General features: G+C 41.3%; 1 protein-coding gene across 3 annotated transcripts in view; it reads left to right on the top strand.

The window, feature by feature from the left end:
• Nucleotides 1-26,795, top strand: part of ZFP2 (ZFP2 zinc finger protein) — a 38,923-nt gene continuing 12,128 nt past the window's right edge. Inside the window, exons 1-5 of one of the 3 annotated variants that reach the window (XM_032270490.1) lie at nucleotides 1-104; nucleotides 2,706-2,802; nucleotides 13,273-13,402; nucleotides 13,733-13,825; nucleotides 21,968-22,112. In XM_032270490.1, coding sequence (XP_032126381.1) covers nucleotides 22,109-22,112 — 4 coding nt within the window. In that variant the 5' untranslated portion in view covers nucleotides 1-104; nucleotides 2,706-2,802; nucleotides 13,273-13,402; nucleotides 13,733-13,825; nucleotides 21,968-22,108. Of the gene's footprint in view, nucleotides 105-1,849; nucleotides 1,982-2,705; nucleotides 2,803-13,272; nucleotides 13,403-13,729; nucleotides 13,826-21,967; nucleotides 22,113-26,795 lie in introns of those variants that run through there. The other 2 variants (XM_032270491.1, XM_032270492.1) reach the window with 2 other exon arrangements.

Here is a 26,795-nt window from a genome sequence, read left to right as displayed (position 1 = left end):
CTGTGGCCCGCAGCCCTGTGGGAAATGTAGTCTGGTGCTCCGGGCTGCAGGCGCCGGGCGCGGCTGCGTCGGTCGCCGGCTGCTCCCGCTCCTGCTGGGAGAGGGTGAGTGCGGGGCCCGCGGCGGGGGCGCGCCAGCCTTGAGTCTCGTGGGCCACAGCTCAAGGAACTTAGGACTACGGGGCGAGGCGAGCCGCGCAGGGCCGACGGGCCGGCCCGGCAGCGGATGGGCCAGGGGAGCGGCCTCACTGTACCTGTGGAGCGCCGGGCTCCCCTCAGCTTCCAGTGCGCTCCCTCTTTCTCAAGAGCTGATGACAGGAGCACTTTGGGAGCTATGTTTCCTCCGGCGCAGTCCCGGGACAGGCGCGGAGGTGGAATCACAGCCCGTGAGCGGCGGGGACGGGGGTTCGAACAAGGGCTACGCTGGCCACCACAGATCAGGGAGGGGCCCAAGGTTCCAGGAGTCGCTCGGACCCGGATTCCTTCCTGGCTTTCCCCGGCCAGCGCAGCCTCGTCCCGGGACACGCCGCGAAAGTGGAGCGAACCTGCCCCGCAGACATCCCGGGGATTCTGGGCCAGAGACCGGGGTCTCCCTGTGCGGCACCTGCTCTTTGTGTAAACCGCGTCTGGGGACCCGCCCTCTGGTTCTCATTCCTAGGGCATTGGCAGGGGGCTCCCCTACCATCTCTCCGTAAGAATGGGGAGGCCAACCAACTGGGTGCAGGTTTCTACCTCAGGGAGTCTTTTTTTTTGGGAAGCCGTTTCAGTGTAACACAACTAGAAAATTCAGATTAAAACAATCATTCAACATCTATCTAAATCTGCATGGCAGCGTGGATATGTGTATAAGCATAGAAACACTTTGCACTTTGTTTTTAAACAGAAATATATTAGTAGCTTTTTCCTCTATCTTAAAATTGAGTCATGAGATGCATTTTGTAAGGTGTTTGAAGTGCACACATCTTAAGTCTCATAATTTTTACTGGCCTGAACACCACCCAGTGAAGATAAGGAATACACCTGAAAAAAAAATTTAGTATGTTAACGCCATCTACTTATTACCAAATTTTAAATACATAATCATTTTAATGAGTGTGAGGGAAAGTATGGATGTGAATCCTCTCCTTAGGTTTTTGTGGTTTTTTTTTTTTTTCAATATTATAAACAATATAGGCCATCTGGCTACATACACCTTTGCATTTTGTCTTATTCTATAAATCTCTTAAAGTGGAACTTCTAGGTCAAGGGTACAGTAAGGCTTTTGATACCTCCTGTCTTATTCCCTCCAGAAAAGTGGCAGTTAATATAAACAATTGCAGTGTAAGAGTGCCAGATTTACCCACGCCAACTCTCAATGTTAGTATTTGCTTGAACTTCTGAAAGGTGAAAAGGGGTTGTTTACATTTGCATTTTGAACACTAATGAATATTTTCATGCAGTTTGCATTTTGTATTTTAATTTTGTATCTGATACATAAGCATGTTTCCTGACTATGCAGAGATGTCGCAGGTTCATATGGACATGAAAACCTTTTCTTCACATTTGAGTGTTTGATATCATTGTCAGTGAAGCCTCCTGTCCCATAAGATCACAAAAATGTTTGTAGTTTCTCTTAGTACTTTTATTTTTTGTGTACATTTTAATTCTTTTCCAAATGATAAGCCTTTGTTACAAGTTATTTTTCTTTTCTGATATGTCACTTTTTTCATATCTTGAATTCATATACATATGTGTGTCTATACAAAATTGTACATATATATGTATATACACACGTATATAATTGTACATATACATACGTATATGCACACGTATATATGACCATTTAGATTGGTAGAATTTTAATTTGTTCCATTGATCCTGTTTCCTGTTTGGCTATAACATCCATGAGCTTGGAAAATTTATCTGTTTTATTTACAGCTGTATCCACCCCCATCCCCATGCAGTGGTGCCTGGTACAAAGTAGGTGGTCAACAATGTATCTGGTAAATAAGTCAGTAATACTGTGTTCCAATTCTTGTAGCTTTATAAATATTGGTGGGCAAGTTGTCTCTCATCAGTATTCTTTTTAAAAAAAGATCCTCGCTGTTGTACTACACAACTTAAACATTTTTTCAATAATTAACTAACTTTTTAAAAAAATCGAGATGGAGTCTCGCTCTGTCACCCAGGCTAGAGTGCAGTGGTGTGATCTTGGCTCACCACAACCTCCACTTCCCTGGTTCAAGCGATTCTTCTGCCTCAGCCTCCCAAGTAGCTGGGATTATAGGTGCCCACAACCACTCCCTAATTTTTGTATTTTTAGTAGAGATGGGGTTTTGCCATTTTGGCCAGGCTTGTCTCAAACTCCTGGCCTTAAGTGCTCCACCTGCCTTGGCCTCCCAAAGTGCTGGGATTGTAGGTGTATACCACTGTGCCTGACCCATGTTAACTTTAAAATATTGTTACTTAGGTGTAACTTGGTTGGGAATGTGTTAAGTTTATAAATTAAATTACATCCTAGGATATTGAGACATCTTGTGCAAGAATATGTCTTGTCTCTGTCATTCATCTTTATATAGCTAAATAAGCATAATAAAGTAAACTTAATACATGAAAATTGTTTTCTTTATGTAGACAATATTCAGGTCTTACTTAGTTTATTTATTGTATTTTTGTTGTTGCTGTTGCAGGAGTCTTGTCTCTCATGGCTTCTTTCCCTTCCCTCAGCTCTGCCTCCTCTGACTTCTGTCCCTCCCTAAGGAAGAACCCCACAGGAAGTAAGGAGAAGGCAATGGCTGCTTGGCCTCTGCCATTGGGAGCTCAGGTGAGCTCGTTTTTCCTCTCTCACACCTACCCCTTACTCCTATACTGCGTGTGGGTTCACTGCCGAGGACAGGGTTATTGAAATAGCAGAATGCTGGATATTTTTCACAAAGCCCCCTCAGTGTTCCTGACCTCCATTCCCAGCTGCCACTTACTCATTAGGCTGGATACCCTGACCTGCTGTGTACTTGGTGTTGTTCAAGGGTCAGAAAGGGGAAAAAAATTATGTTAGAGTTGGTCCTGGTGCTTATAGGGCATACGGGCTCTCAGGGATCATAAAAGAGGGCACATCTGCATGGGATATAATCATAGTTGTACCTGAATATGGTAATAAGAACAAGTGTGGGCTGGGTGCAGTGGCTCACACCTGTAATCTCAGCACTTTGGGAGGCCAAGGTGGGTGGATCACAAGGTCAGAAGTTCAAGACCAGCCTGCCCATTATGGTGAAACCCTGTGTCTACTAAAAAATACAAAAAGTAGCCGGGCCTAGTGGCATGTGCCTGTAGTCCCAGCTACTTGGGAGACTGAAGCAGGAGAATTGCTTGAACCTCGGAGGCAGAGGTTGCAGTGAGCTGAGATCGCGCCACTACGCTCTAGCCTGAGTGACAAAGTGGGACTCTGTCTCAGAAAAAAAAATAATAAAGAACAAGTATGGTTAGGAATTCAGGTTATCAGTATTCCAAGCCTGAGTGAAGGGGAGAATCAAGGGTGTGGCCAGGAGAAGTAGGGAGTGTTTGTCCATCTCAAGGGTTGGGAAAGTATAACTGGAGAGGATTTGGTATAATTGAGTCAATGTGTTCAGAGTTTAAATCCTGACTATACCATTTAATAGCTACATTGTCTTGGCAAGAGGCTTGACTTTCCTAAAGCATTATTCCTCATGGTCATAATAGGAATTACAGCATTAACTAAGTGTCTGCCGTATAGGTGGCATTGTTAAGAATTTCACATGGCTCATTTCATTTAATAATACCTACTTCATAGGTCTGTTGAAAGTTCAAATAAGTAAAAAAGGCCTGGCATGGTTCCTGGAATGTTGAAAGTATTCAGTAAGTGGTAGGCATTCTTAGTGTCATCCCAGCCAAGAGCCTGGTGTTTAGACTTCTAGAGGTAGAATGAAGGGAGCAGTGACTGATAGACATGCTTGGCTGGAGCAGAAGAAATCAGATAAGAATTGTAGGACCAAATGTCAGGAAGAAGGAGTTTGTGTGTTTGTCCGGGTAGTGGCCATCGGGGTGGAGGTCAGTCTGAGGAATTTTGATAAGGGAGCTGGCACGATCAAAGCTTTTCTAGGAAAAAGTAGTATCCATGAGATAGAGGGAAGCATGGAGCTAGGAAAGTAGGTGAGGATTCCAGGTTTCTCTGAAAAAGAAAATAAGGCATCAGAAGACTTGGCTCTAAGTTCTTTTTTTTTTTTTAAGGTTAAACTTACTTAGCCTTGTTGTCTAGAATACTGAAGACTTATGATGTTTTCTTTTTTCATAAAATTATATGTTTGGGGTCCTTGATTTATTAGGATCACTTGTTTATTTATTAGAGACCAGTTTAAAGAAGGCTTCTTGGAGGCAAGTATAAACTTGTGATTTCCATTTGTACTACTTTCTTCAGTATTCTCAAACTTAGCTATAAAAGGCAAAATAACTTTTTCAAAATGGGGGTATTAGAGAAAGGGAGTTTTTGGAAGAGGGAAAGGTTGAAAGGGGAAGCATTCAGAAGATTTTGGTTGATGGCAGTTGTGGTTTGGTTGTCAGTAATCTAAATTTTAATTTATTTAGTCAAAATAGTGTTAATTTTTAAATTAGTTTTTTCTGAGGCACAGTTTAATAAAATAACCCATTTTAAGCACAGAATTCATTGAGTTTTGACAAATTTATGCACCAACATAGCCACCACCTCAGTCAAGGTATAGAACATTTGCATCACCCCAGTCAATGTCCTCATGCCACTTCTAGTCCACATTCCCTACCCGGGGCAATCACTGGTTTGATTTCTGTCAGTATAGTCTTGCCCTTTTCTAGAACTTCATGTAAATGAAATCAAACAGTATGTATACTTTTGTGCCTGACTCTTTTTGCTCAACATAATGTTTTGCAGATCTATCCATGATATTGTATGTAGTAATAGTTTGTTCCTTTTTATGTCTAAGTAGTATTCAGTTGAATATACCACCTTTTGTTCATTCGGTTGTGACAGATATTTCAAGTTGTTTCCTGTTTTTAGCTATTATGAATAAAACTGCTCTGAACATTCACGTATGAGTCTTTGTGTGGATATACAGTTTCATTTCTCTTGGGTAAATACCTAGGAGTGAAATTGCTGGGTCAAGTGTACATTTGAATTTGTAACAAACAGCTAAACTGTTTTCCAAAGTATGTGTACCATTGTACATTCCCTCCAGCAGTATTTGAGAATTCCTGTTGCCCTATATCCTCTTCCATGTTTGGTATATCCGTTTCCAAGAGCTGCTGTAATAAAGTGCCACAAATTGAGTGACGCAAAACAATAGAAATGTATCATCTCACAGCTTTGGAGGCCAGAAGTCTGAAATGAAGGCATTTGCAGGGCCATGCTCTCTGAAACTTGTCAGTGAATCCTTCCTTGCGTCTTCCTAGCTTCTAGCTTCTGGTGGTTTGCTAGAACTCTGGTGTTCCTTGGTTCATGGCTCTATCCTTCTAATCCCTACTTCCTTTGTCACCTGATGTTCTCCTTATGTGCTGATATCTTCAAATAGCCATTTTTCTTTATAAGGATGCCAGTCATATTGGAGTGTGGGCCTACCCTACTTCATTATGACCTCATCTTAATTAGTTAAATTTGAGACAACCCTATTTTCAGATAAGGTCATATTGCAAGGTACTAGAAGTTGGGACTTCAACATATCTTTTTTGGGGGACACAGTTCATAACACTAGGTATTATAAGCCTTTTAAATTTGAGTTATTTGCAAGGGTGAAAAATGGAATCTCATGGTTTTTAAAAAAATTCTTATTATGCAATAATTTCAGACTTTAAAAGCTGCTGCAAGGCTAGGCATGGTGGCTCATGCCTGTAATCCCAGCACTTTGGGAGGCCAAGGCAGGTGAATCATGAGGTCAGGAGTTCGAGACCATTCGGCCAACATGGTGAAACCCCATCTCTACTAAAAATACAAAAAATGAGCTGGGCATGGTAGCACACACCTGTAATCCCAGCTACTTGGGAGGCTGAGGCAGGAGAATCACTGGAACACAGGAGGTGGAGGTTGCAGTGGATTGAGATCATGCCTCTGCCCTCCAGCCTGGGCAACAGAGTGAGACTCCATCTAAAAAAAAAAACTGCTACAAAAAATAAAACAATTTCTGGATAGGTTTCATCTAGATTAACATTTTGCCATTTTCCTCTCCCTGTATACACACACACATACATAAATATAAATATATAAACATAAATATGTGTGTATGTATATATATTTCCAAACCATTTGAGAATAAGTTACAGATATCATGCCCATTTAACACTGTGTCAGTGTATGTTTTCTATTATCATATATAACAAAAATACAGTTATCAAAATGAGAAAGCTTACATTGATACAATACTATTAGCCAATTTACAAACCTTACTTGGATTTTGCCACTTGTCCCACAGGTGTCCTTTATCTGGTGCAGGATTCTATCCAGATCACACATTGTATTTAGCTGTTGTGTCTCCTTGGTCTCCTTTCATCTGGAATAGTTCTTCAGTATTGATCTTCAATGACTTTGATAATTTGAAGAGTGCAGGCCAATTATTTCATAGAATGCTCCTCAATTTGGGTTTGTTTGATGTTTGCTCATAATTTGATTCAGATTTTGATTAATTAAAATTTGAGGCTGGGCTTGGTAGCTCACACCTGTAATCCCAGCACTTTGAGAGGCTGAGGCGGGCGATCACAAGGTCAAGAGATTGAGACCAGCCTGGCCAACATGGTGAAACCCCATCCCTACTAAAAATACAAAATTTGCTGGGCATGATGGTACACGCCTGTAGTCCCAGCTACTCGAGAGGCTGAGGCAGGAGAGTCACTTGAACCTGGGAGGTGGAGGCTGCAGTGAGCTGAGATTGCACTGCTGGACTCCAGCCTGGTGACAAAGCAAGACTCTGCTTCAAAAAAAGAAAAAAAAAATTGAGTGGCTGATATATTCATGGTATTCAAAATTCAAAAAATATAAGTAAGCATTCACTTAAAATAAGTCTTCTTTCTATCCTTGTCTCTAAGCTCCCTGTTCTCCATCCACATAAAAAGGTAATGATGTTCATTTTTTTTTTGTTTTCTATTAGTTTTATAATTTTAAATTTACATCCTTGAGCTATCTGGGATGTATTGTCTGTGATGTGAAGTAGGGGACTAGCTTCATTTAACATGATGTTGTGAAGCATTTCATCAGTCCGTCTACTTGTTAAACATTTAGCGCCTCTCCACCATGTGCTAGGCCATGTTCTGGATACTGGGGAAATAGCAGTGAATAAGAGAAGCAAGGTCTCCTTCTCTTAGATCTTATTTTCCATAGGGAATGCAGACAGTAAAAAGGGAATATTATTGAGGATAGTGTTAAGTGCTGTGATGAGGACACAGCAGGACAATATGGTATAGTGTCACTCAGGGCTGTTTTAGCTCGGCAGAAGAGTGGCCCCTCTCAGGAGATGGCATTGGAGCTGATGTTACTGAAATAACCTGCTCACTCTCTATAGACTTGAAATGAAACCTTTAAAATAGGCCAGACAGTCACGATCTTGGTTCACTGCAACCTCTGCCTGCCAGGTTCAAGCAATTCTGCTTCAGCCTCCCGAGTAGCTGGGACTATAGGTGTACACCACCATGCCCAGCTAATTTTTTCTATTTTTAGTAGAGATGGGTTTCACCATGCTAGCCAGGCTGATCTAGAACTCCTGACCTCATGATCCGCCTGCCTCAGCCTCCCAAAGTGCTGGGATTACAGGCATGAGCCACTGTGCCCAGCCCATTTTGCTATTTCATAAAGCGACTCTCCCCTCACTTTTCTTTTCAAAAATTTGGTTACTGTTCTCATATATTTATCCTTCTAGTCGAACTATATTATCAAGTTCCAACAGTAATAGTAAAAAAGTAAAAATATGCAGTTCTGATTTGAATTTCAAAGTCTGTAAGTCAATTTGAGGAAGATTGCTATCTTTACAATGTTCATTCTTCTTATTAAGTAAAAAAAAAGATGCTTCATTCTGTTCAGATCTTTCATTGTGGGCTTTGTTAACTTTTTATAGACTGATCATAAAGATCTTGCATATTTCTCTTAAATGTATCCTTAGGTGTTTCATTTTTTGTTGCTGTTGTGATTGGGGTTTAATGATTGTGATTTTGTAAAGAAAAAAATTGGATTGCTAAGTATTTGTTTGTTTGCTTTTTATTTATTTATTTTTTTGAGATGGAGTTTTGCTTTTGTTGCCCAGGCTGGAGTACAATGCTGTGATATCAGCTCTCTGCAACCTCCACCTCCTGGATTCAAGCAGTTCTCCTGCCTCAGCCTCCCAAGTAGCTGGGATTACAGGCATGTGCCATCACACCCAGTTAATTTTGTATTTGCAGTAGAGACGGGGCTTCTCCATGTTGGTCAGGCTGGTCTTGAACTCCCGACCTAGGTGATCCACCCACCTCGGCATTCAAAGTGCTGGGATTACAGGCGTGAGCCACCGCACCCAGCCGGATTGCTAAGTATTATATCTGAAGATATTTTGCTGCTGTGGTGCCTAAACCTTCATCACTATCATATTTTCTTTATAAATTATATTTTCATCATTTATAATATCCTTATTCTATTTGATATGCAGTCTTTTCAAAGAATAACAATATCAAAAAGCCTTTGTTTTTAGGTTTAGGAAAACTTCTGTGTGGATAAACCCATGAATCTCCTTATATCCTGTACTGAATGTAGTGCTGGAGGGAAAATGACCCATACTAAATGGAAAGGAGGAAAGGAACAAAACATCATAAGGGATTGATGACAAATGTATGATATTACTAAGTTTCATGTTTACTTTTTTTTTGGAGACAAGGTCTGACTCTATTACCCAGTCTGGACTATAGCAGTGCAATCTCAGCTCACTGCAACCTCCACCTCCCAGGCTCAAGCCATGCTCCCACCTCAGTCTCCTGAGTACCTGGGACCACAGATGCACACTACCATGCCCAGCTAATTTTTGTCTTTTTTGTAGAGACAGGGTTTCATCATGTTACTCAGGCTGGTCTCAAACTCCTGAGTTCAAGCCATCTGCCTGCCTCGGCCTCCCAAAGTGCTGGTATTACAGGCATGAGCCACCACGTCCTACATTGTTCACCTTTTAAGATGCCTTTTGTAGTTACCTAAATCAGCACTTTACCAGTCCACAGCTGGCACAGGGATCTGCAGTGCATTTTGCAATAGAAGCTCTGCATGCTGGGCACAGAGCCAGCACTTAAGGTGGTGACAGTTTAGGGAAGCAAGGAAGACCAGCACATAGCAACTGGATTTGGACTTTTATTTTGCCTACTGTAGTCAATAGACAAGGTAATTTATTGAAAAAAGTGGATTATTTTTGGAAGGGGAATCTTGTATTTCTGATCTGATGCCTTCTTTCACCAAAAAGAGGCTTATTTTTGTTTTCACATATTCTACCTTATCTATGTTATTCTCGATGCTTTCTTTTTATTTGCATTTGCCTGCCATATCCTGTCTCTGCCCTCCTCTTTTGAAATTTTAAACTTGTTGGTTTCTGTTTTAGGTATATCTTTTGTAGGTTCCATACAGCTGGATTTTAAATCAATTTTAGAGTTTTTGTCTTTTAATAGGAGAAGTGAACCATTGATGTTTGTCACTATATATGCTTAGGTATTTTTCTGGTTATTTATTTATTTATTTATTTTTGAGACAGAGTCTCACTCTGTTACCCAGGCTGGAGTGCAATGGTGTGATCTCAGCTCATTGCAACCTTTACCTTCTCGGTTCAAGCGATTCCCCTACTTCAGCCTCCAAGTAGCTCGGACTACAGGCGTGTGCCACCATACCCACCTAATTTTAGTTTTTTTTTTTTTCATAGAGATGGTGTTTTGTCATGTTGGCCAGGCTGGTCTCAAGCTCTTGACTTCAGGTGATCCACCCACCATAGCCTCCCAAAGTGCTGGGATTACAGGTGTGAGCCACCATGCCTAGCCTCTGGTTATTTATTTATGGTTATCACGCTGTCTTATTTCCTTTTTTCTCCTTTCTTTACATTTGTTGAACATCTGATGAATTTTTTAGTTCCCTTTCTCCTTGGATAAAATGGAAATCTGCACTTTTCCTGAAAATAATTTGTCAGTAATTTTTAATACATTTTTGGTACTTTGAAATATTGATTAAGTAAAATTAGAGAGAAAATGAGGTAGAAAGATACACAGTGAACTCTGATTCTGTGTTGACACTTTTTCTGGAGTTCCTAGTCTTGGATATGAAGTACACAAATTTCTTGGAAATGGGGTTTGCTCTCTTTTGTATCGTTCTCCTCTTTCTACTACAGTTGGCCCTTAAATAACACAAGTTTGAATTACACAGGCCCACTCTGATGCAGATTTTATAAAAGTGGCCCAATAAAAGTTACACTGAGTGTGCCTGCCTCTCCTGCCACTTACTCCACCTCTGCCACCCCTGAGACAGCAAGACCAACCCCTCTCCTTCCTCCTCCTCTGCCATCTCTAAGTGAAGACAAGGATGAAGACCTCTATGCTGATCCACTTCCATTTAATGGGTATATGTGAAATAACTGTTTATGTTATTAGTAAGGCTTCAAGTCAGCAGTAGGTTATTAGGAGTTAAGTTCTGGGGGAGTCAAAAGTTATATTTGGATTTTAGACTGTGAGGGGTGTTCGTGTCCCTAACCCCGACATATTCAAGGGTCAGTTGTGCTTTCGCCCTTTGCTTATTTACGTATTAAAATGCTCTCTGTCCTTAAATGATGAAAACCTTTTCTGTTGCTTTATTTCTGTTACCTATTCTTATTTCCATAGTCTTACTCTCAGCTTCTTTTTTTTTTTTTTGAGATAGAGTCTTGCTCCGTCGCCAGGTGCCAGGCTGGAATGCAGTGGCGCAATCTCGGCTCACTGCAACCTCCGCCTCCCGGGTTCAAGCAATTATCCTGCCTTAGCCTCCCAAGTATCTGGGATTACAGGCGTACACCACCATGCCCAGCTATATTTTGTATTTTTAGTAGAGACGGGGTTTCACCATGTTGGCCAGAATGGTCTCGATCTCTTGACCTCGTGATCCACCCGCCTCGGCCTCCCAAAGTGCTGGGATTACAGGCGTGAGCCACTGCGCCCAGCTACTCTCAGCTTCTTTACAAAAAGCTTTAAGTAATTTATCTGTCTGTACACAGTGGCTCACACCTGTCATCCCAGTTCTTTGGGAGGCTGAGACGGGTGGATCACTTGAGGTCAGGCGTTTAAGACCAGCCTGGCCAACGTGGTGAAACCCCATCTCTACTGAAAATACAAAAATTAGCTGGGGGTGGTAGTGGGCACCTGTAATCCCAACTACTTGGGGGGCTGAGGGAGGAGAATTGCTTGAACCCGGGAAAAGGAGGTACAATGAGCCAAGATCGCACCACTGCACTTTAGCCTGGGCGACAGAGCAAGACTATATCCCAAAAAAAGCATAAAAGAAAAAAAAAGAAAAAGTAATTTATCTGGCTTTTTTCTTTTTTGATACGCAGTTTTGCTCTTGTCATCCAGCATCCAAGCTGGAGTGCAATAGCGTGATCTTGGCTCACAGCAACCTCTGCCTCCCGAGTTCAAGTGATTCTCCTGCTTCAGCCTTCTGAGTAGCTGGGACTACAGGTGCCCACCACCACACCTGGCTAATTTGTGTATTTTTAGTAGAGACAGGGTTTCACCATGTTGGCCAGGCTGGTCACAGACTCCTGACCTCAGGTGATCTGCCTGCCTCGGCCTCCCAGAGTTCTGGGATTACAGGCATGGGCCATAATCTCAGCCTGTTTTTGATTCTTTATGTCTTATTTATGCTTCTGTCCACTATAAACTCACTTCTGCCTCCACCACACTGCTAAAATTGCAAATTTTTACATCAGGAGCTCTCTTTTCCATTAGCATTCTATTTGTCTGACCCCATGACCTCTTTCTTGAAACTCTCTTTCCCCTGACCTTCCAGGTGAATCTCCTATCTTTCTGATTCTGTTGCTTGCCACAGTTCTTTTCTTGGCCATCTTCTCATCTCACAACATAGAGTTGGATGCCCATAGGGAGTTGGGTTCAAGTTCCAGCTGTGTGATCTTGGATAAGTTATCTAATGTCTTTAATCCTCAGATTCCTCATCTATAAAATGATTAGTGCTATCAATCTAGCATCTATAAAATGATTAGTGCCATCAATCTAGGTTCTTCTGTGGGTTAAATGAGGTGAGACGTGAATCTCCTATTAGTAAAAACTGAATAAAATGTTAGTTACCATTTATAGTAGCCACCACTCAGTTGGGTTTTCCCTCATGAAATGGATATTAAATGTTTACAGTATTTTAGTCCCTATGCTAAGGGCTAGAGCAGTGGACTTACACATTTGAAATGCCAATTTCAAGTATAGCTGAATTTGTTATTGGTTCTCTCATAGAACAACCACATTCTAGATTTTCCCTGTTTATACATGCTTTCCGCCATTAACTGGAATTCCCACTTGTCTTATTCCCACTTGTGCTCCTTTGACATCCTGGAGCCTCTAGGGCAGTGAGTCAAGCTGTGAGACCTGGCCGTGAATTCCCCTGCTCTTGTCAGATGTGCCTCTTCCCACCAGAAAAAGCTCTCTGACCCACTGGCTCCCCCATCAGCTGGGCCAGATACAGCCTACCCTGTCCTCAACCTAATGGTCTCACCTCCCTGCCAGCCTGTGGAATTATTCAAACAAGCAAGTCACATCCTTCCATGGTAACCAAAGGTCACCCCAACCCGCTGTCACTACAGAGCCTGCTCCCATAGTCCCTGCTGGTTTACCAGGTTCCTGAATGTTAACCCCTTTGTGACCCCTAATGGCATGTGGTGCCCTCCTCCCCTGGGCCGTGACTGTAAGTGGCTGATAAATTGTTGTTGTCCTCATCTGTTCAGTGTAAAGTGTCCTGTATTTGGTCATCGTGTACCGTTTAGGTCAGGGATTTCCTCCTTCATCAATAGGAGGTGATCACAACACCACCCCTTCCCCTCCCAGGGGAATCTAGAGCAGCCTGTAGTGCCCTTCCCTATTTCTCACTTAGACCTACTCTTCCTGACCTTAACTCCCAAAGCACTTTTTATATTATGTCTCTGGTTATTTTGTGATTCGTTGCAGATATTTTCTTCCATTTGGAAGGCAACATGTTTTCTCATGCAGATCTTTGTGCCCTGTCCTTCTAGTGCTCCTGGCTTTTCACTTCCCTCAGGGATTTTGTTGGAATAATCCCTTATTGAGCAATTTTTACTTTCAGGAGTCAGTGACCTTAAAGGATGTGTCTCTAGATTTCTCTTGGGAAGAGTGGATTCAACCAGATTGTGCTCAGAGGATGACAGTGTATGGGAACGTAATGCTGGAGAACCACAGGAACCTGGTTTCACTGGGTAAGGACTTCTTGTAACTCAAAACCTACCTCTTGACACCTTTCCCCTCTCAATTGCAAATTTTCCCCTATAATACCTCCTGTGTGACCTCTGAAATTTATGAATTTGGACTGAAAGTCTCTGATCATAAGGTATTGTTTTAGGGTGTTTGTTTGGTGTCCTCTCTTTCAAGGTAGAAGATCTTTTCTGTATAGAATGGAAAATGCGGAACTTCATAAGCCACACCTTCCTTATTTCAGAAGCCCTGAGGGAGAACAGATCAGAGCTGTGCTAGGATTGGTGTTTAGACTAAGTTCAGAACCCAAACTTAATGTTTTTCCTCTCAAGCAGGAAATCACCTTTCCAAACCCAATGTGACTTCCCAGCTGGAACGAGAAGAACTGAGCCTGATGAAAAAAGAACTGCCTGAGGGTGGCTTTCCAGGTAAGTGTCAGGCTGCACAGATTCGCTACATGAATGTGTCTCTTTGGGGGAAAATCACTTCAGAGATCCTTGGGTCTCTGCAGAGACTAGGGCCACTGGATGTGTATTCTCAGATGATACTTCCACATTACTGATGGGCCTCATTTCCCTAGGGCTCACTTAGGTCATCTTGGAGGGAGGTGGTACACTATGAGGAGTAAATAAAAGGAGAATAAATTAATAAAGGAAGAAAGAAGGGAGGAAGGGACAGAACGGAAAGGAAAGCAGGCAGGAAGGGAGGAAACACATATAACACAGTGATACATGTGATGTGGGAAAATAAAGCAGCATAAGGGAACTACAATAGTTAACGAGAGTAAGATTTCACAGGATATTCAGGGAGGGCCTCTCCTTTAATGTGACTTTTGAACAAATACTCAAAGTGATGGGTCATGTGGGAGAACACTGGGGGACATAGGAAACAGCAGGTGCAAAAGCCCTAAAGTAGGAGATGACGTGGCATTGTTTGAAGGGGAGAGTGCCAGGAGATGTGAAGATTTCTGTAAACCTTACCTTTCAGTTCTGTGAAAACATCTATTTGTACTATTTTTTTTTTTTTAATTTCTGTGAGCCACTTTCTCATTCTCTGAGTGTTCTTCTAAATAGCAGTCTTTCTAATGCATGCATTAAGTTCACTCATCTGTTTGAGAATATTTCATTTTTTTATTTCTGGTTTTCTGGTATGTATGTGCAGCAGTTTTTTCCTTGCTCCCTAGATTATTTTATTTATGCCATTTTCATTGATTATTGTCATTCTAGTGGGTTTTCTGGAGGCAGCAGAAGCAAACACATACATTTTGATATGTGTTTTCATCTCCCACTTCTTTACCCCCTTCATGCTTCCCCATTGGGTTGGAACTTAAAGCTTTTTCACTTGTTTTATTTTAAATTGCATTTCACACTGTATTTTACTCATCATTTTTAATGTCGTCTACCTACTAACATGTAGGCTTATTGAATTCTTTTGAACATGTTGTTGTTTACATTCCCTGCCTACAACATTTTCTGCTGGAGTAAGTAGTTAAATATTTGTTGAGTGAATACTGAATGATATCAAGTAGAATTTTCAGAAATCAGGTGAAAATATAAATTCGATTTTGTGAAATTCATATCAATACAGATTACTGGGATGAACAAATGAGTGGGCAGGGCAAAACAACAAGGGTGGGACCCTCAGGACAATAACATATTGAGGGTGCCAAGGATGCTCTGGTGAAGGTGAGTGGTCCAAGGAGGAGGAGAGGACCCAGCAGAGAACAGGGTCAGAGAGAGAAGAGCCGAGGTGGAGTATGACAATGCCAAGTACGGAATGAAAATGCCTGCTAGGCTTGGTGATTCGGGAGTGACCTGGGACCCAGGGAAGAGCCCATTTAGTGCTGAGAGAAAGATGCTGTGTGCAGAAAAATGAAGGAGAAACAAGAAAGTGAAGACTTTTAAGTACACACTGTCATTGAAACAAGGTCATCTTTGAAGGAAACGGAAGAAAGAGTAAGAACTCAGAACTCTGTGGTTTTTTATTTTTATTTATTTTTTCCCATTTATTTTATTGCATTTTAGGTTTTGGGGTATATGTGAAGAACATGCAAGATTGTTGCATAGGTACACACGTGGCAGTGTGATTTGCTGCCTTCCTCCCCATCACCTACATCTGGCATCTATCCCCTTGCTATCTCTCCCCAGCTCCCCACCCCCCACCGTCCCTCCCCTATTTCCCCCCAACTGACCCCAGTGTGTAGTGCTCCCCTCCCTGTGTCCATGTGTTCTCATTGTTCAACACCTGCCTATGAGTGAGAACATGCGGTGTTTGATCTTCTGCTCTTCTGTCAGTTTGCTGAGAATGATGGTTTCCAGGTTCATCCATGTCCCTACAAAGGACACAAACTCATCGTTTTTGATGGCTGCATAATATTCCATGGTGCATATGTGCCACATTTTCCCTGTCCAGTCTATCATCGATGGGCATTTGGGTTGGTTCCAGGTCTTTGCTATTGTAAACAGTGCTGCAATGAACATTCGTGTGCACGTGTCCTTATAGTAGAATGATTTATAATCCTTTGGATATATACCCAGTAATGGGATTGCTGGGTCAAATGGAATTTCGATTTCTAGGTCCTTGAGGAATCGCCACACTGTCTTCCACAATGGTTGAACTAATTTACACTCCCACCAACAGTGTAAAAGTGTTCCTATTTCTCCACATCCTCTCCAGCATCTGTTGTCTCCAGATTTTTTAATGATCGCCATTCTAACTGGCGTGAGATGGTATCTCAATGTAGTTTTGATTTGCATTTGTCTGATGACCAGTGATGACAAGCATTTTTTCATATGTTTGTTGGCCTCATGTATGTCTTCTTTTGTAAAGTATTTGTTTATATTCTTTGCCCACTTTTGAATGGGCTTGTTAGTTTTTTTCTTGTAAATCTGTTTTAGTTCTTTGTAAATTCTGGATATCAGCCCTTTGTCAGATGGGTAAACTGCAAAAATTTTTTCCCATTCTGTTGGTTGCCGATTCACTCTAATGACTGTTTCTTTTGCTGTGCAGAAGCTGTGGAGTTTGATTAGGTCCCATTTGTCTATTTTGGCTTTTGTTGTCAATGCTTTTGGTGTTTTGGTCATGAAGTCCTTGCCTACGCCTATGTCCTGAATGGTTTTGCCTAGATTTTCTTCTAGGGTTTTTATGGTGTTAGGTCTTATGTTTAAGTCTTTAATCCATCTGGAGTTAATTTTAGTGTAAGGTGTCAGTTTCTGCTTTCTGCACATGGCTAGCCAGTTTTCCCAACACAATTTATTAAACAGGGAATCCATTCCCCATTGCTTGTTTTTGTCTGGTTTGTCAAAGATCAGATGGTTGTAGATATGTCGTGTTGCCTCCGAGACCTCTGTTCTGTTCCATTGGTCTATATCTCTGTTTTGGTATCAGTACCATGCTGTTTTGATTACTGTAGCCTTGTAGTATAACTGAAGTCCGGGAGTGTGATGCCTCCCGCTTTGTTCTTTTTGCTTAGAATTGACTTGGCTATGCGGGCTCTCTTTTGGTTCCATGTGAAGTTTAAGGCGGTTTTTTCCAGTTCTGTGAAGAAGGTCATTGGTAGCTTGATGGGGATAGCATTGAATCTGTAAATTACTTTGGGCAGTATGGCCATTTTCACGATATTGATTCTTCCTAACCATGAACATGGAATGTTTCTCCATTGGTTTGTGTCCTCTCTTATTTCGTTGAGCAGTGGCTTGTAGTTCTCCTTGAAGAGGTCCTTTACGTTCCTTGTTAGTTGTATTCCTAGGTATTTTATTCTCTTTGTGACAATTGTGAATGGAAGTTTGTTCTTGATTTGGCTCTCTTTAAGTCTGTTATTGGTGTATAGGAATGCATGTGATTTTTGCACATTGATTTTTTATCCTGAGACTTTGCTGAAGTTGCTTATCAGTTTCAGGAGATTTGGGGCTGAGATGATGGGGTCTTCTAGATATACAATCATGTCGTCTGCAAATAGAGACAATTTGACTTCCTCCTTTCCTATTTGAATGCCCTTTATTTCTTTTTCTTGCCTGATTGCTCTGGCTAGAACTTCTAGTGCAATATTGAATAGGAGTGGTGAGAGAGGGCATCCTTGTCTAGTGCCAGATTTCAAGGGGAATGCTTCCAGTTTTTGCCCATTCAGTATGATATTGGCTGTTGGTTTGTCATAAATAGCTTTTATTATTTTGAGATACGTTCCATCGATACCTAGCTTATTGAGGGTTTTTAGCATAAAGGGCTGTTGAATTTTGTCAAAGGCCTTCTCTGCATCAATTGAGATAATCATGTGGTTTTTGTCTTTGGTTCTGTTTATGTGGTGAATTACGTTTATAGACTTGCATATGTTGAACCAGCCTTGCCTCCCCGGGATGAAGCCTACTTGATCATAGTGGATAAGCTTTTTGATGTGCTGTTGCAATCGGCTTGTCAGTATTTTATTGAAGATTTTTGCATCTATGTTCATCATGGATATTGGCCTGAAGTTTTCTTTTCTTGTTGAGTCTCTGCCGGGTTTTGGTATCAGGATGATGTTGGTCTCATAAAATGATTTGGGAAGGATTCCCTCTTTTTGTATTGTTTGGAATAGTTTCAGAAGGAATGGTACCAGTTCCTCTTTGTATGTCTGGTAGAATTTGGCTGTGAACCCGTCTGGACCTGGGCTTTTTTTGGGTGGTAAGCTCTTAATTGCTGCCTCAACTTCAGACCTTGTTATGGTTCTGCTCAGGGTTTCGGCTTCTTCCTGGTTTAGGCTTGGGAGGAGGCAAGTGTCCAGGAATTTATCCATTTCTTCCAGGTTTACTAGTTTATGTGCATAGAGTTGTTTGTAATAATCTCTGATGATGGTTTGAATTTCTGTGGAATCTGTGGTGATATCCCCTTTATCGTTTTTTATTGCATCAATTTGGTTATTCTCTCTTTTCTTTTTTATTAATCTGGCTGGTGGTCTGTCTATTTTGTTGATCTTTTCAAAAAACCAGCTCCTGGATTTATTGATTTTTTGAAGGGTTTTTTGTGTCTCTATCTCCTTCATTTCTGCTCTGATCTTAGCTATTTCTTGTCTTCTGCTAGACTGAGTTTTTTTGATCTTGCTCCTCTAGCTCTTTCAGTTTTGACGATAGGGTGTCAATTTTTGATCTCTCCTTGCTTCTCATGTGGGCACTTATTGCTATATATTTTCCTCTAGAGACTGCTTTAAATGTGTCCCAGAGATTCTGGTATGTTGTGTCTTCATTCTTGTTGGTTTCGAAGAACATCTTTATTTCTGTCTTCATTTCATTGTTTATCCAATCAACATTCAAGAGCAAGTTGTTCAGTTTCCGTGAAGCTGTGTGGTTCTGGGTTATTTTTTGAATTCTGAGTTCTAACTTGATTGCACTGTGGTCCGAGAGACTGTTTGTTACGATTTCCGTTCTTTTGCATTTGCTGAGGAGTGATTTACTTCCAATTATGTGGTCAATTTTAGAGTAGGTGTGATGTGGTCCTGAGAAGAATGTATATTCTGTGGATTTGGGGTGGAGAGTTCTGTAAATGTCTATTAGGTTTGCTTGGTCCAGGTCTGAGTTCAAGTCCTGGATATCTTTGTTAATTTTCTATCTGGTTGATTTGTCTAATATTGACAATGGGGTGTTAAAGTCTCCCACTATAATTGTGTGGGAGTCTAAGTCTCTTTGTGAGTCATTAAGAACTTGCCTTATGTATCTGGGTGCTCCTGTATTGGGTGCTTATATATTTAGGATCGTTAGCTCTTCTTGTTGCATTGATCCTTTTACCATTATGTAATGTCCTTCTTTGTCTCTTTTGATCTTTGTTGCTTTAAAGTCTAATTTATCAGAGATGAGAATTGCAACTCCTGCTTTTTTTTGCTCTCCATTTGCTTGGTAAATCTTCCTCCATCACTTTATTTTGAGCCTTTGTGTATCCTTGCATGTGAGATGGGTTTCCTGGATATAGCACACCGATGGGTTTTGTCTTTTTATCCAATTTGCCAGTGTGTGTCTTTTGATTGGGGCATTTAGTCCATTTACATTTAGGGTTAATATTGTTATGTGTGAATTTGATACTGCCATTTTGGTGCTAGCTGGCTGTTTTGCCCATTAGATGCAGATTCTTCATTGTGTTGATTCTCTTTACCATTTGGCATGTTTTTGGAGTGGCTGGTACTGGTTGTTCCTTTATATGTGTAGAGCGTCTTTCAGGAGCTCTTGTAAAGCTGGCCTGGTGGTGATGAAATCTCTGAGTACTTGCATGTTCATAAAGAATTTTATTTTTCCTTCACTTATGAAGCTTAGTTTCGCTGGATAGGAGATTCTGGGTTGAAAGTTCTTTTCTTTAAGGATGTTGAATATTGCCCCCCACTCTTTTCTGGCTTGTAGGGTTTCTGCTGAGAGATCTGCTGTGAGTCTGATGGCTTTCCCTTTGTGAGTAACCCGACCTTTTTCTCTGGCTACCCTTAGTATTTTCTCCTTCATTTCAACCCTGGTGAATCTGACGATTATGTGCCTTGGGGTTGCTCTTCTTGACGAATATTTTTGTGGTGTTATCTGTATTTCCTGGACTTGAATATTTGCCTGCCTTGCTAGGTTGGGGAAGTTTTCCTGGATAATATCCTGAAGAGTATTTTCCAGCTTTGATTCCTTCTCTTATTTGCATTCAGGTACACCTATCAAATGTAGATTAGGTCTTTTCACATAGTCCCACATTTCTTGGAGACTTTGTTCCTTCCTTTTTACCCTTTTTTCTCTATTCTTGCCTTCCCGTTTTATTTCATTGAGTTGATCTTCGACCTCTGATATCCTTTCTTCTGCTTGGTCAATTCGGCTGTTGAAACTTATGCATGCTTTGCCAAGTTCTCGTGTTGTGTTTTTCAGCTCCATCAATTCACTTATATTCCTTTCTATTTTGTCCATTCTCGTTAGCATTTCGTCAAATCTTTTTTTCAAGGTTCTTAGTTTCTTTGCATTGGGTTAGAACATGTTCTTTTAGTTCACAGAAGTTTCTTACTACCCACCTTCTGAAGTCTGATTCTGTCATTTCATCACACTCATTCTCCATCCAATCTTGTTCCCTTGCTGGTGAGGAGTTGTCATCCCTTGTAGAAGGAGAGGTGTTCTGGTTTCGGGTGTATTCATCCTTTCTGCGCTGGTTTCTTCCCATCTTTATGGATATATCCACCTGTCATCTTTGTAGTTGCTGGCTTTCAGATTGGGTCTCTGAGTAGACATTCTGTTTGTTGATGATGAGGTTATTTCTGTTTCTTGGTTTTCCTTCTGACAGTCTGGCCCCTCTGCTGTAGGACTGCTGAGGTCCACTCCAGGCTCTGTGTGCCTGGGGATCACCTGCAGCAGCTGTAGGACAGTAAGCGTTGTTACCAGTTTTCTTCTTCTGCTATCTTTGTCCCAGAAGGATACCCGCCACATGTCAGTCTGAGCTCTCCTTTATGAGGTGGCTCTTTGGATATACAGGGGTCAGGGAGCTGCTTGAGGAGATGGTCTCTTCTTTATAGGAGCTAAAATGCTGAGCTGTGAGCTCTGTTGTTCATTCAGAGCTGCTGGGCAGGTACGTTTAGGTGTGCTGCAGCAGAACTCATAAACTGCTTTTTGTTCCCAGGTGCTCTGTCCCAGGGATTTAGGGCTTTATGAGTTTCAGTTATGCTGCTGCCTTCTCTCTTTTTTTTTTTCCTTCAGAGCTGCCCTGTCCAGCAAGGAGGCAGCCTAGTCACTGTCTGCCTGTAGAGGCTTTGCTAAGCTGCTGTGGGCTCCGCCCAGCTGCCGAGTGAACTTCCCTGCTGTCCTGTTTATATGGGTGTAGTTAGAACTGCCTCAGCAATGGTGGCCCGCCTCTGTTAAGATGGAGTCTCTCTGTAGTGGCAGGTTGCCTTGGCAATGGCGGGCTGCGTCAGCATTGGCTGACTACCTCTGTAGTGGTGGGCTGCCTCGGTAATGGCGGACGCCCCTCCCCCACAGAGCTGGACCATCCTGGGTTCAGCTGCGCTTGCTGTGAAACTCTCAATCCAGAGAGTTTCTGATTGCTGTTCTTTTGTGGGGGTGGGACCAGCCGAGCCTGATCACCTGGCTCCCTGCCTCAGAGCCTTTCTTTGTTTTTTTTTTTTTTAAGTTGGTGTTCTAGTCGCCTGTTGAAGAGGTGCCAGGATCTGTGTGTTTTCTCGTTCGGTGACTCACTGTGCTGGCTTAAACAGCGGCACTGAGATTCGTCACGCTTTTTTTGCCCTGGAATCTACTGTCCTGGTTCCCTGTTCAGTCCCCTTTTTAAACAGACGAATGGGCGATTTCCCGTGGCTCCAATCACCAGCCAAAAGGGCACCCGGACCAGTGTATTTTGTACGAAGAACCGCTGCTCCAGGGCACTGACAAAGCAGCCATGCGGGGCAAAGCAGCGGCGCCGGCCTAAACGGCCATCCTAGATCGGTCTCCGGTTTGTTTTTTAACAAGGAAAATACTTGAGTGTATCTAAAAGAGCAGAGAGGTGTACATTGCAGTCGGAGAAACTAAAGATAGGCGAAAGTTGAGGAATGAAAAGGAGCCCATAGAACCTGATGATTTGCAAACTCCAGATCTTGTTCTTTCTAGATTTTCTTGGATATTGCTGCCAGATTAATCTGCCATTTAGTCCTCTCATTGTCCTGTCCAAGCCAAGAGGAGAAAGTATTGACTGAGTGCCGTGCTGGGCTCTTCCCCAGCCAGCATCTCACTTACTTGACACACACATCCATGGGTAAGTACTGCTACGCCTCTTATGGTGGAAGAAATTGGCTCCAAAAGGTGAAATAACATGCCAAAATTTGAACACAGATGTTGTGTTTTGTTGGCTTTTTGCTTCAAGTTTAATGCGAATTCTCACTTTCTTCCCTTGACCTGCTGTGACTTCTTATATCCTAAAGTTTCTAGTTTTAGTAAAACTAGAAAATTCTGTATCCTGGCCTAATTTTCTTTTTAGCACCACTTCTTTTTTCTGTACTAAAGCTTGGTACAGTTGAAAGCTTTGTTAGATTTTTGCTCCTGTTTTATAAAAGATGAGTAGAAACTGCAAATCCAGAAGTGCTGTCCCTGGTGCCAGCATTATCATTGTAAACTGGCTAATGTTAAGAAAAGATAGAAATTATTAGTAATATGGGAAGCAGTGACTTTTAGTCTCTCATCATTGGTAATTAGATTTAAATCATTTGATGATGTTCAGTTATGAAGGAAACAAAAATTAAAAACATGCATAAAGTATTAGAAACCCACTAACAAATATTATGTGTAAAAATACAGTTGGGGATTCTATAATCTTTTTAGCTCTCCAGGAAGCCACCCTAACCATCTCTAAACATGGGACCCCACTGTCTGTGTTTCATATGTGATTTTTAAAAAATTTCAGCCGGGCATGGTGGCTCATTCCTGTAATTCCAGCACTTTGGGAGGCTGAGGCAGGTAAAGGTCAGGAGTTCGAGACCTGCCTGGCTAACGTGGTGAAATCCCATCTCTACTAAAAGTACAAAAATTAGCTGGGCATGGTAGCATGCACCTGTAATCCCAGCTACTTGGGAGGCTGAGGCGTGTGAATCACTTGAACCTGGGAGGCAGAGGTTGCGGTGAGCCAAGATTGCACCACTGCACTGCAGCCTGGGCAACAAAGCGAGACTCGGTCTCAAAAAAAAAAAAATTCAGAGATATACTAGGTAACTGCCTCTGTGTATATATATGTGTGTCTGTGTAAATATATGTGTACATATGTATAGAAACACACAAGGAGAATTTGTATACTGTTAGTCTTTATCTACCTGCATGCTCACATGAGCCTCACTGATGTTTAATACATGCACATATCTTTGCTTCCATTACTAGGAAAACTGATCTAAAATACTATAATAAATGTAGGAATATTCAAAAAGTTCATTCTTCCTTAAATAAGACATACCCACTGCTGCTGCAGAGCCTTAGCACTGGCTGTTACACTGTGTCTGGGAAGCTCTCCCTTAGATAGTCCTATGACTTCCTCTCTTAGTCCCTTAAAGTCTTGGTTTAAATGTCACCTTTTCAGTGAGGCCTTTTCTTATGACCCAGTTTAAAATTGCAGACCTTTCCTCTCACCCATCATGTTCCCTATATGCATTTAAATGCCTTTATTGTTTTTCTATAAGGTATACCACTTAAATACTAAGTATTTTACTTATTGTCTTCCTTTCTTTTGCTGAAATATGTTTCATAAGGGCAGAAATTTTTTCTGTTCATTGCTATATCCTGAGCACCTAGAACAGTACCTGGCTTGATAAGTATTTATTTGAATGAATGATTTATCATATTCATAAAACCAGTCTGACTGCTATATAGAGAATGCATTGTAGGGTACAGCAAGAGTTTAAATAGAAAATCCAGACAGATGGGTTTAGAAATAGTCTAGTTGGGTGTTAGGAGAAACTTAACTGTTACACAGGAGTTGGAAGAAACATAAAATGAGAAAAGAAATAAATCAACTTACCTTCTCCATCCCACACACCAATACTGTGCAAGCTCCCAGCCTCTGCTATGGCCAGTCATATGTACTAAGGGGTCTGTGACAGACAAGACACCTTGGTCTGGAGACTCTTGTTCATGTCCTGATGAGTATCAACGTTATATAAATCCTATAAGTTAATGAGGAAAGGCAGAAAAAGCATTCCAAACCATTAAGGGAGTATTGAATATCATCTCTCAAAAGTCTTGCTTAGGAAAAAAGGAAAGGCAGAGAGAACTGTATGTTGCTTATTATAAAATTGTAATAATGGTAATGGTAACAGCTAATAATTATTGGATCCTTATTATTTCCAAGCATAATGCTATGTGCTTTATAAAGTCCTTATTTAATGGGATAGTAAAATTTCAAGGATATGAAACATTGTTTAATCCTGGAAGAGCTACAGTTTCTGATATATAATGCTCAGCTTCCAAGCCCACAATACTTCATCAATTCTGAGTAAAGCCACCCTAACCATTTTTCATTTTGTAGGTAGACAGTCATATCATCTGGTATTGGCGAGACCAGCTCCCAATAAATCAACATGGGCTTAAGATATCTCACAGTGATCGAGTGGTCAGTGAAAAAGAGAGAGAAGGAAAAGGTTTTCCTTAAAGCTGGGCCCAGGGGAGACACCACATAAAGCTGCTCCGTGGATGTCTGACATTCCGCTGAAAACCTCAGTTTTTTATTGTGCTCTTTCAATGGGGGAGGGGGAGCGAAGTTACGCAAAGTTTCAGTGATAATTATACAAAAAGAATACATTTGCAAAAACTGATGCACAAAAATCACAATGTGGTATTATAAAAGCAGAACAATGTAAAGATTACTTTCTGTGTGTCAGCATAGAAACCATACACCTTAGCAAGACTGTAGGTTAAACATAAACTTATGATTATCAGCAAGAACATATTGGGCTCACAGCTACAGGGGAACAGGATCTGGCACAGGACAACCAGCCTGATCACAAAAACTGCAAGAGGAGGGGGCCTCCATGCAGGCCTGGAGGAGCAGTGGGAGAAGAAAGACTTTTACATCTTTATCTCAACCACAGAGACAGATGTCCCTCATTCTTCCATTCATAGGTTCTCCATACGGGTTGTATTCCCTTTCCAGGGCCCTAATAAATATGCCTTTCCTGGGAAAGGAATCTAGGTAATAAGCCTCTCCATTACACGTCCGTTCACAGGCTCTCTGCAATGAGAAGCCCATTACACACTGTCGTCTCTCTCTGGTACTCAAGCTACCTGGTTAGTCCCTTTCACAGAGTTCCTGTTTTTAGCAGAACAGTTTGGCAGAGCCAAAGTTACAAGCTGCAGCTCAGCAGAGCCAAAGTTACAAGTTGCAGCTTGGCAGAGCCAACATTATAAGTTTCATCTCAGCATTTCACATTATCCTTCATTTTCTCAAATATAATTGATACAGCAAGTAACAAGCATCACAAAGCAAATAACTCATTTCAGGGAAACCAAATTCAACAAGTTTCTTCTTGTTATTTCAGGTAACTTGGGTTTTGCCAATTCTTCCAGAAGCTTGGGGTTGCTCAGTCACCACAGAGGTGTTCAGAGTATTCCCAGCAATCTGGGAAAAATTAAACTTTCCCCCCATTTCAGTTGTGATATTGGTTACACTTTTGCAATAACATTAAATAGAAGTAGTAATAGTAAGCATCTTTTCCTTGGTTCTGTTTTTAGAGAGAATTCTTCTAGAAAGAATCCATTCCATTGGTGCAATGCTAATATTTTTGTTTTTGAATCAGGAATGGATGAAGGATATCAGTTGAATACTTTGAAGCATCTATCAGGTTGATCATATGACCTATCACCTATTAATATGATAGTAGTTTTTAATAGTGAACCATTATTTATTTTCTGGATAAATCCTTCTTTGTCCTAGTTATACTCTTGATATCTAAGTAACCAGCATTGTTTAAAAACATTGAGAGTTCTGGTTCTGAGATTACATTGACTTAACAGGGTGGTTCTGCTGGTGACAGATTGTCTTAGTTTTCTTTCATATCAGAATGTCTTTATTTCACCTTCATTCCTGAAAGAGTTTTGCTAATATAGAACTTTAGGTTTATAGTTATTTTCTTTTAGCACTTTGAAATAATTAGGCTACTTCCTTCTGGCATCCATGGTTTGTGATGAGAAATCCAGTTATTCAGATTTTTGCCCAACCACCAAGTAGTGTATTAATTTTCCCTGGCTGCTTTCAAGATTATTTTTTACTTCCATTTTTAGAATTTGATTATGGCTGGGCATGGTGTCTCACACCTGTAATCTCAGCACTTTGGGAGGCGAAGGCAGGCAGATCACTTGAGGCCAGGAGTTTGAGACTGGCCTGGGCAACATGGCAAAACCCCGTCACTGCGAAAAATACAAAAATTAGCTGGGTGTGGTAGCGCATGCCTGTAGTCCCAGCTACGTGGGAGGCTGAGAATTGCTTGAACGCAGGAGGTGGAGTGTTGCAGTGAGCCAAGGTTGCACCCTGCACTTCAGCCTGGGTGACAGAGTGGACTCTGTCTCAAAAATAAAGAAAAAAATCATAATCAGATGTTTCTGGGCATGGATTTCTTTGGGTTGACCCTGTACCTATTTGTTGAAGTCTTCTGTCAAATATAAGTTTTTAGCAATGATTTCTTCAAATACTTTTTCAGAACCAAACATTTTCTCCTTCCCTGGGACTCCAGTGAGACAAATATTAGATCTTTTGGTGTTGCCCCATACATCCCTGAGGCGCTCTCCATCTTTATTTTTTCTCAATCCTTTTTCTTTGTGTTGTTCAGCTTGAATCATAATTTCTTTTAATCTGTCTTCAAGTTAATTCTTTCCTGTTTTCACCCTTCTGCTGTTGGACCTATTTAGCAAGATTTACACACACACACACACACACACACACACACACACACACACACACACA

The sequence above is a fragment of the Sapajus apella genome, unplaced genomic scaffold (assembly GCF_009761245.1).
Source record: "Sapajus apella isolate SASKATOON/1434 unplaced genomic scaffold, GSC_monkey_1.0 scaffold211, whole genome shotgun sequence".
Lineage (NCBI taxonomy): Eukaryota > Metazoa > Chordata > Mammalia > Primates > Cebidae > Sapajus > Sapajus apella.
Note: the sequence above shows the minus strand (reverse complement) of the source record. Positions and strands in the feature narration are given on the sequence as shown.